Genomic DNA, 14308 nt, shown 5'->3' with positions numbered 1-14308 from the left:
GATGGTTGGTGAGGCTCGTAGAGCTGAAGCATGAAGAACGATCAAGTCAATGCGAGTGTCAACTAGTGACGAGCAACATCATAATAGTATTAGTCATTGTCAATGGGAAACGCATTTTAAGAACTTATTCCAGGAAAATCGGCCTGAGTTTTCACATAGTTGCGAGATGCTGCAACAGGAGGAGTTATGACGTTGAGACATAAAAGTTTTTCAGCAGGCTGTGAGGAGCCTTAAGATGAGAAAGGCACCAGGATATGGGTCTCTTCTTGCAGACTTGGCACAGAAAATTCCAGGTTATGGGAGTGACAGTTGAGAACAGCAATAGATTTTGCCTATATTTTGTAGATGAAAGGTTGTACAAGTAGAAAGTGGAAATGATCTCAGGTAAATGATAAGGAAGCTTAAAGAGGAGTGCAATAAGTCTGACCTGAAGACGAACACGAAGAAGTATGAGTACTTGTTGGTTGGAACGGAAAAAGTAAATAATTTGGATGGAGAAGTAATTCTAGATATGGAAACTGCAAAATATCTTGGAGTATTGTTTAATAAACAGGGCAGAAGTAATGATGGAATCCTAAGTAGGATTAATAGAGTTGTAACAAGGGCAATGAACTCTGCTCTGTGGAACAAAAAGATAAAAAGAACAACGAAGAAGAGAGTGTATAAGACTATAGACCGGAGTGTAGTTTTGTATGGAGCAGAAGCGTGAGACGTAAAAAAAAAAGAAAAAAGAAAGCTCTTACCACTGAGATGGATTATTTAAGATGAAACTCAAGCTGTACTAGCTTGGGTAGGACAAGAAATGACTTAATCCGACAATGGATGAATATGGATAGGTATAACTGTGGAAGCAAAGAATATGAATGATGGGCGAAGTCAAGACAGAAGAAGATGGCGACTAGTTGCGGAGAAGCGGCGCCAGCCGTAGATAATATGCAAGAATAAAGAGCTACTACTTTTTCTAGAAGCGTCTGTGTGCACCAGGTTTTGGTTACTATTTTATGTGAGTGATAAGTTTTAATAATGACTTACCTGTTTGAAATTCTTACCGTAAAGTTTGTTTCCTTTTCCACAAGATCTTGCTTTCCTTTTTCTAATGATTTGACATCGTTGCCCAACACATCTGGGCTACTATGATTTTCAGGTTTCATCTTCTGTGCGTTAATGATATTCCCGTCCGCGTAATCTACCGCCGGGCCATTTTTGGTATCGGTCTCCTTTTCTGCGAAAGTTTCCACTGTTTTACTGTTTTGTGACACGGGGTTTAGCTTGCTTCCGCGGTCGTCACGCTTTTCCGCGTGTTTAATCGGCCTCATCACTGCAATTCCAGGAAACAGCAAGGCGCTGATGGCGCACAGCACACCCTGCGTGGTCCTGAAGCCTATGGCGGCGACCAACTGCTGAGCCATGAACGGGATGCCGACCGTGCCCAGACCGACCGCCAGCTGCACCAGGCCCATGGCGAACGTCCTCCTGCGCTCGAAGTAGCTGTTGAAGCACGTGAAGGCCGCGGGCATCACCAGCCCCAGGCCAATACCTGCAACGAGGACACCATCCACTGTACATGGCGTGGGAATACTTACGACTTGTGTGCTGTAGCGGTTCAACTAAGTGGTACAATGGAGGTAGCTGGGACTCCATGTCCAACACTGGTGATAATCAGTTAGTTCGCACCTAATGAGCTCTCAGACCTCTTAATGAACAGAACGGAATTAGACTCAGTTTACTAAAGTGTATAAATAAAATGTATTGGCTATAACATATTATGCTAGCTGAGTACCTGGCATTGCCTGGGTACGTGTTCATTCCAATCTTCTATTAGTTCAACTCTTCCTTCTTCCTCTCTCTGTCCATCTCCACCAGCCCCCTTTCTCTCTCCACCTCCTCCACCCCAACTTCTATCAGTCTACTCCTGCCCCTCTGTCCATCTGCTACTTCCCTCTCAATTCCAAATTCTCCTCCCCCTCTCTTTTTAAGTCTCCTCCTCCCTTTCCCCTATATGTCCATCTCCGTCTCCCCCCCCCTTCTATTTTTGTCCGTATGCTCCTCCCTCTCTGTCAATCCTCTCCACCCCTCCCTAATTCCAACTCATCCTCTGCCTCCATTTGCCAGTCTCATTTAATCCTTCTCTGTCCATCTCTTCTTCTTTCCGTTCTCTGTCCATTTTCTCCTCCCCCTCAGTCTGTTCATCTCCTTCTTCCCAATCTCTGCCTGTCTCTCCCGCCCCTGTCTGTGTCCATCTCCTCCACTTTCCTTTCTCTGTCCACTTCTTCCTCTCCCCTCTCTCTGTTCACACCCCTCTCCCCAACCTCTGTCAATCTCTTCCTTCTCCACCTGGCACGAAGTAGGCGTTCCAGAATATCCCAAAGGTGTTCTATAGGATTTGGGTCAGACCTCTCTGCAGGCTAGTCCATTACTGGGATGTTGTTATCGTGTAATCATTCTGCCACAGGCCGTACATTATGAGCAGGAGCTCGATCTTGCTGAAAGATGCAATCGCCATCCCCGAATTGCTCTTCAACAGTGGGAAGCAATGTAGGCCTCTGCTGTGATAGTGCCACGCAAAACGACAAGGGGTGCAAGCCCCCTCCATGAAAAACACGACCACACCATAACACCACCGCCTTCGCATTTTACTGTTGGCACTACACACTCTGGCCGATGACGTTCACCGGGCATTTGCCATACTCATACCCTACCATTGGATCGCCACATTGTGTACCGCGATTCGTCACTCCACACAACGTTTTTCCACTGTTCAATCGTCCAATTTTTACGCTCCTTACACCAAGCGAGGCGTCGTTTGGCATTTACCGGCGTGATGTGAGGCTTATAAGCAGCCGCTCGACCATGAAATACAAGTTTTCTCACCTCCCGCCTAACTGTCATAGTACTTGCAGTGGATCCAGATGCAGTTTGGAATTCCTCTGTGACGGTCTGGATAGATGTCTGCCTACTACACATTACGATCCTCGTCAACTGTCGGCGGTTCTGTCAGTCAACAGACGAGGTCGGACTGTTCTGTACGTGTCCCTTCACGTTTCCACTTCACTGTCACATCGGAATCATCGGACGTAGGGATGTTTAGGAGTGTGGAAATCTCGCGTACAGACGTATGACACAAGCGACACCCAATCACCTGACCACGTTCAAAGTCCGTGAGTTCCGCGGAGCGCCCCATCCTGCTCTCTCACGATGTCTAATGACTACTGAGGTCACTGGTACGGAATACCTGGCAGTAGGTGGCAGCACAATGCACCTAAAATGAACACGTACGTTTCTGGGGGCGCCCGGATACTTTTGATCATATAGTATATGTCTCAAATCGGACTTACGTTTGCGAGGCTTCTAGTAAAAGTTCTAAATATGTTTCGCGTGCTTACCGCCAGATTTTCTTGTCGGATCTCCACCAAAAGTCTCCAGTTATGCAAGGTGGTGTAGGAACTCAATATCAGAAACCAGTGCATAACAGCACTGGATGTGCACTGTCACGGAATTATCTATAGATACTAAGAGTCCCCCACCACCCCGCCAGCATCGTTTGCATACCACTGGTATACTCTATATTTAAAAATGTTAATAATACTCAAAAAGATACTACTTTCTAAAGTAAGACATGGTCTTCCTCAGGGTTCAAGCTCTCTCCATACCAAATACGACCGGAATCGATTCACTGGTAGAATCGTGAAAACGTGACAGAGAGAGTTACTTTCGCAATTAATAATATTGATATTAGTCTGAAAGTATTTGTATGGAGTGTAGCCATGTATGGAAGTGAAACATGGACGATAAATAGTTTGGACAAGAAGAGAATAGAAGCTTTCGAAATGTGGTGCTACAGAAGAATGCTGAAGATTAGATGGGTAGATCACATAACTAATGAGGAGGTATTGAATAGAATTGGGGAGAAGAGGAGTTTGTGGCACAACTTGACTAGAAGAAGAGATCGGTTGGTAGGACATGTTCTGAGGCATCAAGGGATCTCCAATTTGGTATTGGAGGGCAGCGTGGAGGGTAAAAATCGTAGAGGGAGACCAAGAGATGAATACACTAAGCATATTCAGAAGGATGTAGGCTGCAGCAGGTACTGGGAGATGAAGAAACTTGCACAGGATAGAGTAGCATGGAGAGCTGCATCAAACCAGTCTCAGGACTGAAGACCACAACAACAACATGGAAGTATGGATTAAACACGTTGAGAATTGGACAAACGTTGTATTGATTACGTTGAATTATACTACGTAGACCATATCAAACAATAAATGCATTTTCACAACGACGATGAAGTTAAAAGTGGAACAGTAAATGGCTTTTTCAAAGAGTAAATATTTTTATTAATTTGCGTAATGTTTTTCAAATCAATAAATATCTCGTACTACATAGTTTGTAAAGTAAAGTAGCCCATCTTCTTTATCAGGACTGAAGCTATCTCACGTCAAATTTCAGTGGTTTATTCGTGAAACTGTAACAGAGCTACTATCGCATTTATAATTTCAGTATGGAAATGTAGATTGGCGTGGATTAAACACGTTGAGGACTGTGCAAGCACTGTATGGCAGCTGCTACCCACGGCTACGCTCGCGTATCAGTAAAATGAAATGAGATGTGCGCCTGGCTTTATTGGCCTAGGGAGCCCGTTTGGGATATTCGGGAGTTGGTGTAAATCTTTGTATCTGACGCAGCTTCGGTGACTTGCACGTGGACGATGATAAAATGATGATGTGAACAACATAAACATTTAAACGCGAGCAGAAAAAAAATGCAACTCCAGGGGGAACTGAACATGGGAACCCCTGAGCGTGGAACAGTTACGCTAACCACATAATAATTTTTTTTTTATCCTACGAAGGCTACGAATCCCTTGATTATCAGCTAGCTATTACAAGCTGAGCAAATGAATGTCCTTTAAAATATGTTTAAAAGGTAGGAAAGTCCTGACTCAGTGGGCATGCTCTGGAGCCTCTTTGCTCCTGAGATTAGAAAAAACAGTCCTCTGGGCCGGATTTGAACCAGCGACCTATGAATAACTGTGGATCCTCTGCTACAGTCGACCGCTCTACCAACTTTTTTTCCTTTGTATTGCCTTCTAGCTCAATTTTCGGGTACTTCGTTCTTACGTACTAGTAGCCCTTCAGCTGAAAACGCACCATATTTGTGACCATTATTTGCGTTTAATGAGCACAGCTGCTGTTTTCTACACATCTCATACGATACCAATATACACTTACAATTCCAAAACAACACATTTATTTCGCTTTACGAATCACTTTCAGATTCAAATACTATGCCTCTGATATTGATACGCAGCTAGGCAACGTCGTAAGCGGTTACGTCCATTACGCAAGGCTCACGAGAGAGGAGACAGCTAGCATCAACGTGGAAACAAAATTCTGCGACGCCCAACGTGGGGACCGAACAAACGACCCTGAGATTAAGAGTCTGATGCTCTACCGACTTTCTCTCTCTATCTCTTTTTTTCCGAACTCACAATCCCGGCATTGCTCACGGCTACTGCCTTATAAGTACCCTGCGCTACCCAATGGCGTGTTCATGAGATATTCGCGGGAATTCGAACGCAAGAAAGAAGTTATAAGGGACGCACGACGCTCAGTGGCTAAAGTGTGACGGATTTGTGACTCTTATTAGTATGAAAGTATGGATTAAACTCGTAGAAGATTGTATAAACACTGTATTTATTATGTTGAGTCGTATTACGAAGAAGATATCAACATTAAAAGCATTTTCACAAATATGATAAAGTTCGAAAATCAGAGTAAACAGATCTTTTAAAGAGTGATTACTGTTGCATATTTCGCGTTATATTCTTCAAACCAATGAATATGAGTATTACAGAATTTATAAAGTAGCCTATGTTGTTCCTCAGCGTCCAAGCTATCGATTTAATCGTGAAATCGTAAAGGAGAGAATTATTTTCGCATTTGTAATATTAAAATGATATAATTCTGCAGATACATTCAGCGGCGTATGTGAATACTGGCTGCAGAATGTGTCACGTATAGAGCCAGGGCAAAGAAATAATAAATTAAAACGCCATGCATGACGTGGCAGTTTTTCACGCATCTCAATATTTGACGTCATATCTCCTGAACTACGTGTGGTACAACGATATATTTTTGTAGGTACATTCAATGGCAAATGTGGATGATGCCTGCGAAAACTGTTACGAGTTGAGTCAGTAGCAACGATGTGATAAATTTTAAAGTCTTGCTTCATGCAATAGTTTTCCACACATTCTGTGTTTAGGACGTCGTACCTCCTGAACAAAGTGTCGTGCAATGATGTAATTTACCCGGTACTTTCATGGGTATATGTGAATAGTGACTGCAAAATATGTCGTGAATACAGTTAATAGAAAAGAAATAATGAACTAAAACGTCATGCATTATGAGACAGTTTTACTGCTTGAACAGTGAAAATGTAGTAACCGACAAAGTTTTTTACTTTCGTCATTTTGTGGGTGTAGTCAGCGAGAAAAAGTTTCGTAAAGTTTTTTTAGAAATCTGGAAGTGCTTTCATCTTCAAATACTAGATGACTGAAGAATGGGTATTCTCGCATCGTGGGCTACAGCCCCACCCCAACCATTCTGATAGGCAGGTGGTTCTTACCACCACCACAGAATAGAGAGTATACAGAAAGGAAAGCAGAGGACGACGCCTTCGATTTTAAGTCAAGCGTTGCGCTCTACGCCATATTGAAACAGAGTAAACGCGAAACGATATCTGCTTACTGCAACGTCTCGAAATTGACATTCTAACGAACGAAAGTAATCTAACCGACTAAATAAAAATTTTTACGAAAGGAAATGCTAATGAAATGAATTCATATGAGCTTTTAAATTCAATTTTGTTGACATGTGCAAGCTGTGAACTGCCACTGCTTTTAGCTTCAGTTGACAATGAAGCTACTTTGTTTTGTAATTATCCTTTTTTCACAATTTTATTTTATTTCTTGACTCTTCTTTCCTGTGACTTTAAACTGGTGTATCGATTTCACTTCTAACAGAAACAGCTGTTATGGGACACTGCCGCGCGGGGTAGCCGCGTGGTTTGAGGCGTCTTGTAATGGTCCGCGCGACTCCCCCCGTCGGAGGTTGCAGACCTCCCTCGGCATGGGTGTGAGTGTTGTCCATAGCGTAGGTTAGTTTAGTTTAGATTAAGTAGTGTGTGTAAGCTTACGGACCGATGACCTAAGAAGCGTGGTCCCATAAGATCTTACCACAAATTTTAATTTATGGATATCCTGCACGAGTTTCAGCGTTTGTATCAGTGCTGTGATTTTCATTCATAGGAGGAAGGAAGGAAGATTTGGTTTAGCGTCCCGTAGACATGAAGGTCATTACAGACTCCATTCATGTTTTCAACCTAAAATTAACATATATGTATTAATGCAAATGAAGACAGTAGCCTGGATTAAAATTTAATTTATACAAGTGTTCCAAATTAGACCCAGACGTATAAGTTCACTTTAACATATTACGTAGTGCGAATCATATTCATTTAATAAACGTAGGTTCGTGTGTCATAAAGAAACTTCTGTCAGGCTTTGTCGTAAACATGACATATGTTTTAACTTTTCCATTATGTGCCTTTTGGTGTGTGGAATGTCTTCTTCTTCATCACTTTCTTCCAGCAGTAAGTACAACAATTAATCGCGATCACTAATTTGAGAAGCGTTAGTCTACTTGCGCGAATTCTTCACGACTGAGCTGCAGGCTATTTGATCGTGGCACCGTTAGGCAGAGTTCTCAGCGCCAGCGCACTCAACTAAGTTACTTTAACGTCTGTTTTCTCCTTAGTATAGTGAGATGTGGCTCTCCCTCCAATTTTAGAAACAATTTCGATGTATTAGCTACATTTAGAATACGGCAACGTAGCACGTAAAATGAACTAAAAGTGAAGTAGCCTACGACAACGTTTCTGACTACAAACTCTTCAAACTGTATGCTGCAGAGTGCTTGATAACAAAGTATCATAGTAGCTATGACCAATATCGAAAAAACAGGCACTTCAATATCGAGCTGTGATAGGAACCTTTAAGATACGAAGAAAATCCATTTTGTACGTCAGTCAGTTTTCTCGTAATCGAATCAGAGGTAACACATAGAAATGTGCAAATGCGAAACATTTCGTTTTCAATTTTTTGAAGGAAAGGGAAAACCTCTGTGGAGAAACCAACTATAGGAGTTGATGTACAGGGTGATAATACGAGGCCTGTTCAGAAAGTAAGCTCCGATTGATTGCCAAATTGAAACCACAGTGAACATCAGAAATGTTTTACTTGTAACAATTAGCTACACCTTTCAGCTACTTCTCTACGTAGTCGCCGTTCTGACTTAGACTTTTGTCATAGCGTTGTACCAACTTTTCAATAGCCTCATCATAGAAGGCAGCCGCCAGTGCTTTCCGCCAATTCTCCACGCTGGCCTACACCTCGTTGTCTGTGTCAAAATGTTGTCTTCAAAGACAGCGGTTCATGTGACCAGAGATGAAACTCAGGGGGAGACAATTGCGGACTGTATTGTGGGTAATCTCACATTTCCATTTGAAAACGATGCAGGAGCATCTTCATTGCCACTGCAGAATGCGGCTGAGAATTGTCTTGAAGAAGAAACAGCACGACAGTTATGTAATGTTAGCTGCATAGCTTCAGGCGAAATTTCTCACCAGGCCCTCGTACTTGGCGGCAGACACTATTTTCTAGACATCTTTACGCACTCACTGCGAGCTCAGAAATGAGAAGAGCGACGTGATGCTAACTGGGGTTATACTAGAGACACTACCCAACACATCTGTGCAAAGCTTTATCGGATTTTCATAGTCGTTTCCATTTCGCGACCGATCGGAGCTTACTTTCTGAACGCCCCTCGTAATAATGGCGTGTGACGAGGGCCTCCCGTCGGGTAGACCGCTCGCCTGGTGCCAGTCTTTCGATTTGACACCACTTCGGCGACTTGCACGTCGATGGGGACGAAATGATGATGGACAACACAACACCCAGTCCCTGAGCGGAGAAAATCTCCGACCCAGCCGGGAATCGAACACGGGCCCGTAGGATTGACAGTCTGTCGCGCTGAACACTCAGGTACCGGGGGCGGACTACTGGGTGATTATAATTACAGTTAAGCGTTCAAACCACTGTAGAAATAGCACCACTGGTCAGAATGACGTCAAACTGCAAATGAATATTATTGGAGAAGGGGGAAACGTAGGTTAGAAGAAAAGTAAATAGATACAAAATGTAGCAATAGATGGCGCTATAAGCATCATAATTTAACAGTGCTCGACTACAGATGGCAAATGAATCATACAACGATGCCTAAGGTGTACGTTTGACTTTAAACAAACTGTACTACTCAGTGTGCCTGGGTGCACAGGTGTGATACTGTTAGTTACGTAAATCCATCCAAAAAAATCGGTTTTTAATTGTCCTGAAGCCAAAAACCGCATAAAAAGCACCAGTCACATCGGTTTTTAGTCGTCCTGAGGCCAAAAACCGCATAAAAAAGCATCAGTAAAAATTAAATCTGATTATTAATTTCCGTGTGGCTGGCGCAAAACATGTTCAATATGCTGTCCACCGTTTTCTGCAACTAGCTGAAATCGTGAAACAGCATGTTCCACAACTGATCGAACTGTTTCCGGGGTCACATTCAGAATGCGTTGCGCAATGCTTGCCTTCAATGCAGCTAACTTTGCAATCAGAACACTGAACACAACCTCTTGCAGATAGCTCCACAGCCAGAAGTCACGCAGATTAAGATCAGGTGATTGGGACAGCGAGGATGTAGGGAAATGGCGGCTGAATATTCTAGGATTTCCGAAATGGCGCTTCAAAAGCTGCTTAACTGGATATGCAATGTGCGGCCGTGCGCCATCTTGCATAAAAATGATCCCATCCACACACACACAAACACACACGCTGTTGGAGAGCAGGAATGACGTGGTTCCGCAAAATACATTCTTAGCGCTTACCAGTGGCGGCACAGGTAACAGGACCTGTCTCTTCAAAAAATATGGCCCTGTGATAAATGATGCAGTAAACCCGCTCCACACAGTGACCTTTTCAGGATGAAGTGGTACTGGTTGATTTGCGTGTGGATTTTCCTTTGCCCATATTCGACAATTCTGTGTGTTGACATATCCTGTCAGATGGAGGTGGGCTTCGTCTGTCCACAAAATCTTCCACGGCCTATCATTGTCCACTTCCATGCGAACAAGAAATTCTAAAGCAAAGGTATGTCTTGCTGGCAGGTCAATAGGAAGCAACTCGTGCACATGGGTAATTTTTAATGGATAGCAAACAAGGATGTTTCGTAGGGTTTTACGCACCGTGCTCACGGGTATGTCCAATGTTCTGATAACTCTCCGTGCACTACACATTTGCACACCATCACTCGTTTCCTCCTGCATTGCTGTGGTCACTGCTTGCCATGAGGTCGAAACAATTCGTTTCCTCACTCTACCTGGTGGCACGCCAAAAGAACCCGTCTTTTCGAATTTGAAAATCATTTTCTCCAGACCCACGGCAGCCATCGGACCAACGCCTTTTTTCAAACCCTTCAGTGTCCGGAACTTCTGCACAGCGACGTGTGCACAGTCATCATTCTTGTGATGCAGCTTTACAAACTGAGCGCGATCCTGCATTGAGACAGTCATGGCAAACGTCGCAGACGCGAAACGAGGAAAATCCATGTACCCTGCGTGTTTATACCAACTTCAGTGGGTCGTGCGTATGACAGGTGTTTCAATTTACGTAGTCTGACACATACAGCACTATCTATTGATCAATTTTCACACTATTTTTTCCTTCTGCCATACGTTTTCCCCCTTCTCCGATAATATTCCGTTGCAATTTGACGTCATTCTGACTAGTGGTGTTATTTCTACGGGCTTGTGAAAGTTTAATTATAATCACGCTGTAGATTTTCTTCATTTACAGGCGGCAGTTTTTACTGTTCGATGAGCTTTTATTGTTTACACTAAGAAAATCGAAAAACTCATTTCTCTCTACTGTTATTAGCTGTTTCGTGGGAGCTGCTCGTTACTTTCCTGTGTGGTCGTTTTTCTTACCACTGCCCGTTATACAGGGTCCATCACCTAAAACTTGCACCGCAAATATTGCAGGGGTGGAAAGTACTAGTGTTTCCACAAAAATTACACTTTCTGAGTATTATTACAATCTGTTTATTTGTTAAGAAAACGAGCCCATGACCAAAAAGAAATACTACTTAGTCGACTTTAGAGCTTCGCTCACGCAAGTTCCAACCATCTGCCCGTAGAGGTCTCCGAACTGTCGCGTGTAACATGGCGGTGTGTAATGTAACTGCCGGCCGGAGTGGCCGAGCGGTTCTACGCGCTACAGTCTGGAACCGCGCGACCGCTACGGTCGCAGGTTCAAATCCTGCCTCGGGCATGGATGTGTGTGATGTCCTTAGGTTAGTTAGGTTTAAGTAGTTCTAACTTCTAGGGGACTAATGACCTCCGATGTTAAGTCCCATAGTGCTCAGAGCCATTTGAACAATTTTTATAATGTAACTAAACTGACGAAAACAAAATTGCAACGCCAAAAAAATAAATAATGTAGAGGTATGAAATTTCGGGAATACATTTGTGTAGGTCACATATTTAAGTGATTAACATTGCAAGATAACAGATTAATGTAAGCGAGAGATAAGAATTTGGAAATGTGAAATGCTGGTATATTACAAAGCGGTGTAACCGCCAGAATGTTAAATGTAAGCATGCAGATGTGCTTTCATTGTGTTTTGCAGATACCGCATTTCAGTTTGTGGATCAGAGTTGCATGCCTGTTGTACTTAATCGGTCAATACAGACACGGTTAATGCTGGTTGTGGATGACGCAGGAGTTGTCGTCTTGTGATTTCCCGTAAGTGCTCGACTGGAGACAGATCTGGTCATGGAAGAGGTCAAGACATGTCGACACTCTATGGAAATGTTGTGTTATAGCAGCAGTATGTGGGCGAGCGTTATCCTGTTGGAACACTGGAATGCTGTTCATGAATGGCAGGGCAACAGGTCTAATCCGCAGATTGAAGTACTATTTTGCAGTCAGGATGTGTGTATTAAGCACGATAGTGCTACTGCTGTCGTATGAAAACGCACTCCAAACTATAACTCCAGGTATAGGTCTTGTTTCTCTAGCACGCAGATAGGTTGGTTACAGGCCCTCAACTGGCCTCCCTCTGACTAACACATGGCCATCACTGATACCGAGGCAGAATCAGCTTCCATCAGAGAACATAACAGACCTCTACCCTGGCTTCGAATGAGATCTTGCTTGACGCCACTGAAGTCGCAAATGGCGGTGGTTTGGCGTCTGTGGAATGTACCCCACAGAGCGTATGGCTTGGAGCTGTCCTTGAAGAAACCTATTTGTAACAGTTCGTTGTGTCACTGTGGTACCGACTGCTGCTCAAATTGCTGCTGCAGAAGCACTGCATTGCGACAGAACCGTGGGCAGAAGACGATGGTCCTGCCTCTCGGTAGTGTCACGTGGCCGTCTGGAGCTCGATCTTCTAGCATTCTCGTGACCACCGCTGCCAGTAATCACGTACAAGGTCTACATTCCAACCAAAACTTTCTCCAGTATTGCAGAAGGAACATCCAGCCTCCCGTAGACCCATTACATGACTTCGATCAAACTCAGAGAGGTGTTGATAATGACGTCCTTGTTACCTTAAAGGCATTTTCGACTAAATTCAACTGACCATGTGCAATCTCAAAGGTAACAAACATTCACGACCTTTACAGCGTATATTTAAAGCAAACCTGGTTTTCATCCTCATAGTGGTGCTATTAGCGCCACTCTTACGCGACTAAGGCGATATCTGAATGGACATAATGCTTCAGATGTGGAAATCCCTATACCAATTTTCGTTTATGTTGCATTACTCCTTAGTTTTGCGATTTTCATTCGTCAGTGTGCGTCGGAGCATGAGAAACAACGTTATGTAATGAAGTTTCGAATTCGAAGAGTTCGTCCACACATGGAGCACCCTCTCCTTCAGCAAGGTAATGCCAGACCACATACGAGCGCTGCGACATCTGCAACAACCCGAGGCCTTGGGCTCACTGTCGTAGACCATCCTGCATACAATTTCGATTGGGCCTCAATCGCTTTTCATCTGTTTCCAAAACTTAAAGAACATCTTCAAGGACTTTACTTTGATAGTGATGAAGTGGTGCAAGCAAACGCAACGTAGTGGCTTCGTCAACAAAGTCACATATTCTACATCGACGGTATCAACAAACTGGTCTCTCGTCTGGAGATATGTGTTCTTCGTCTGGGTGAGTGTGTTGGCAAATACATCCGTAGACATGAAGAAAGAAGATGCAGAACGTTAATAATGTTTGCTTCATTTAAATGGCTTTACTAGTGTTCAGATAAAAAATTTGGAGGCAGTACTTATTAACACTCCCTCGTACACTTTTACTCGCAGTTGCTTAAGCTCTATGGAATTCAGACTTTGTTATTTCTACGGACAGTCTCTACTAATCATGTACAAGCGAACGACTTGTTAACTCATTAAATACGGTACGTATGTACACAGGCAATTCTCCCGAGAGTCTCTTAGTTCAATATCAGCGCTCATCCCTTCGTGCGTTTCATTGGCTGTGGGGCAATTTTTTTTTTGGTTTTGCTGCTGAAATTTCATTAACTTCTTTTATTTTTTGTCTTCAGTCTTCTGACTGGTTTGATGCGGCCCGCCACGAATTCCTCTCCTGTGCCAACCTTTTCACCTCAGACCAGCACTTGCAATTGTTTGCTGAGTGTATCCTAATCTCTGTCTTTCTCTGCGACTTTTACCCTCTACAGCTCCCTCTAGTCCATGGAAATTATTCTCTGATTCCTTAACACATGTTCTATCATTCTGTCTCGTCTTGTCAGTGTTTCCCGTATATTCCTCACCTCATCGATTCTGCAGAGAACCTTACCTTACCAATCCACCTAATTTTCAACACTCGTCTGTTGCATCACATCTCAGTTTCTTCGATTCTCTTCTGTTCCGGTTTTACCACAGTCCATGTTCCACTACCATACAATGCTGTGCTCCAGAGGTACATTCTCAGAAATTTCTTCCTCATATTAAGGATTACGTTTGATACTAGTAGAACTGCCTAGGCGAAGAATGCCCTTCTTGCAGGTGCTAGTCTGCTTTCGATGTCATCCTTACTCCGTCCATTATGGGTTATTTTGCTGCCTATGTAGAATAATTCTTTAACTTAGTCTAATTTTTGAGCTCCAATTATGTTGTTAAGCCTCTCG

At 43.3% G+C, this 14308-nt stretch overlaps 1 protein-coding gene across 1 annotated transcript in view; it reads right to left on the bottom strand.

The window, feature by feature from the left end:
• LOC124788651 (monocarboxylate transporter 13-like) overlaps positions 1-14308 on the bottom strand; it is a 78588-nt gene that overhangs the window by 38793 nt on the left and 25487 nt on the right. Inside the window, exon 4 of the mRNA XM_047255927.1 lies at positions 1050-1537. Coding sequence (XP_047111883.1) covers positions 1050-1537 — 488 coding nt within the window. The remainder of the gene's footprint in view (positions 1-1049; positions 1538-14308) is intronic.

The sequence above is a fragment of the Schistocerca piceifrons genome, chromosome 3 (assembly GCF_021461385.2).
Source record: "Schistocerca piceifrons isolate TAMUIC-IGC-003096 chromosome 3, iqSchPice1.1, whole genome shotgun sequence".
Classification (NCBI taxonomy): Eukaryota; Metazoa; Arthropoda; class Insecta; order Orthoptera; family Acrididae; genus Schistocerca; species Schistocerca piceifrons.
The sequence above is the reverse complement of the archived record's forward strand: the minus strand, read 5'-3'. Positions and strand labels throughout refer to the sequence as shown.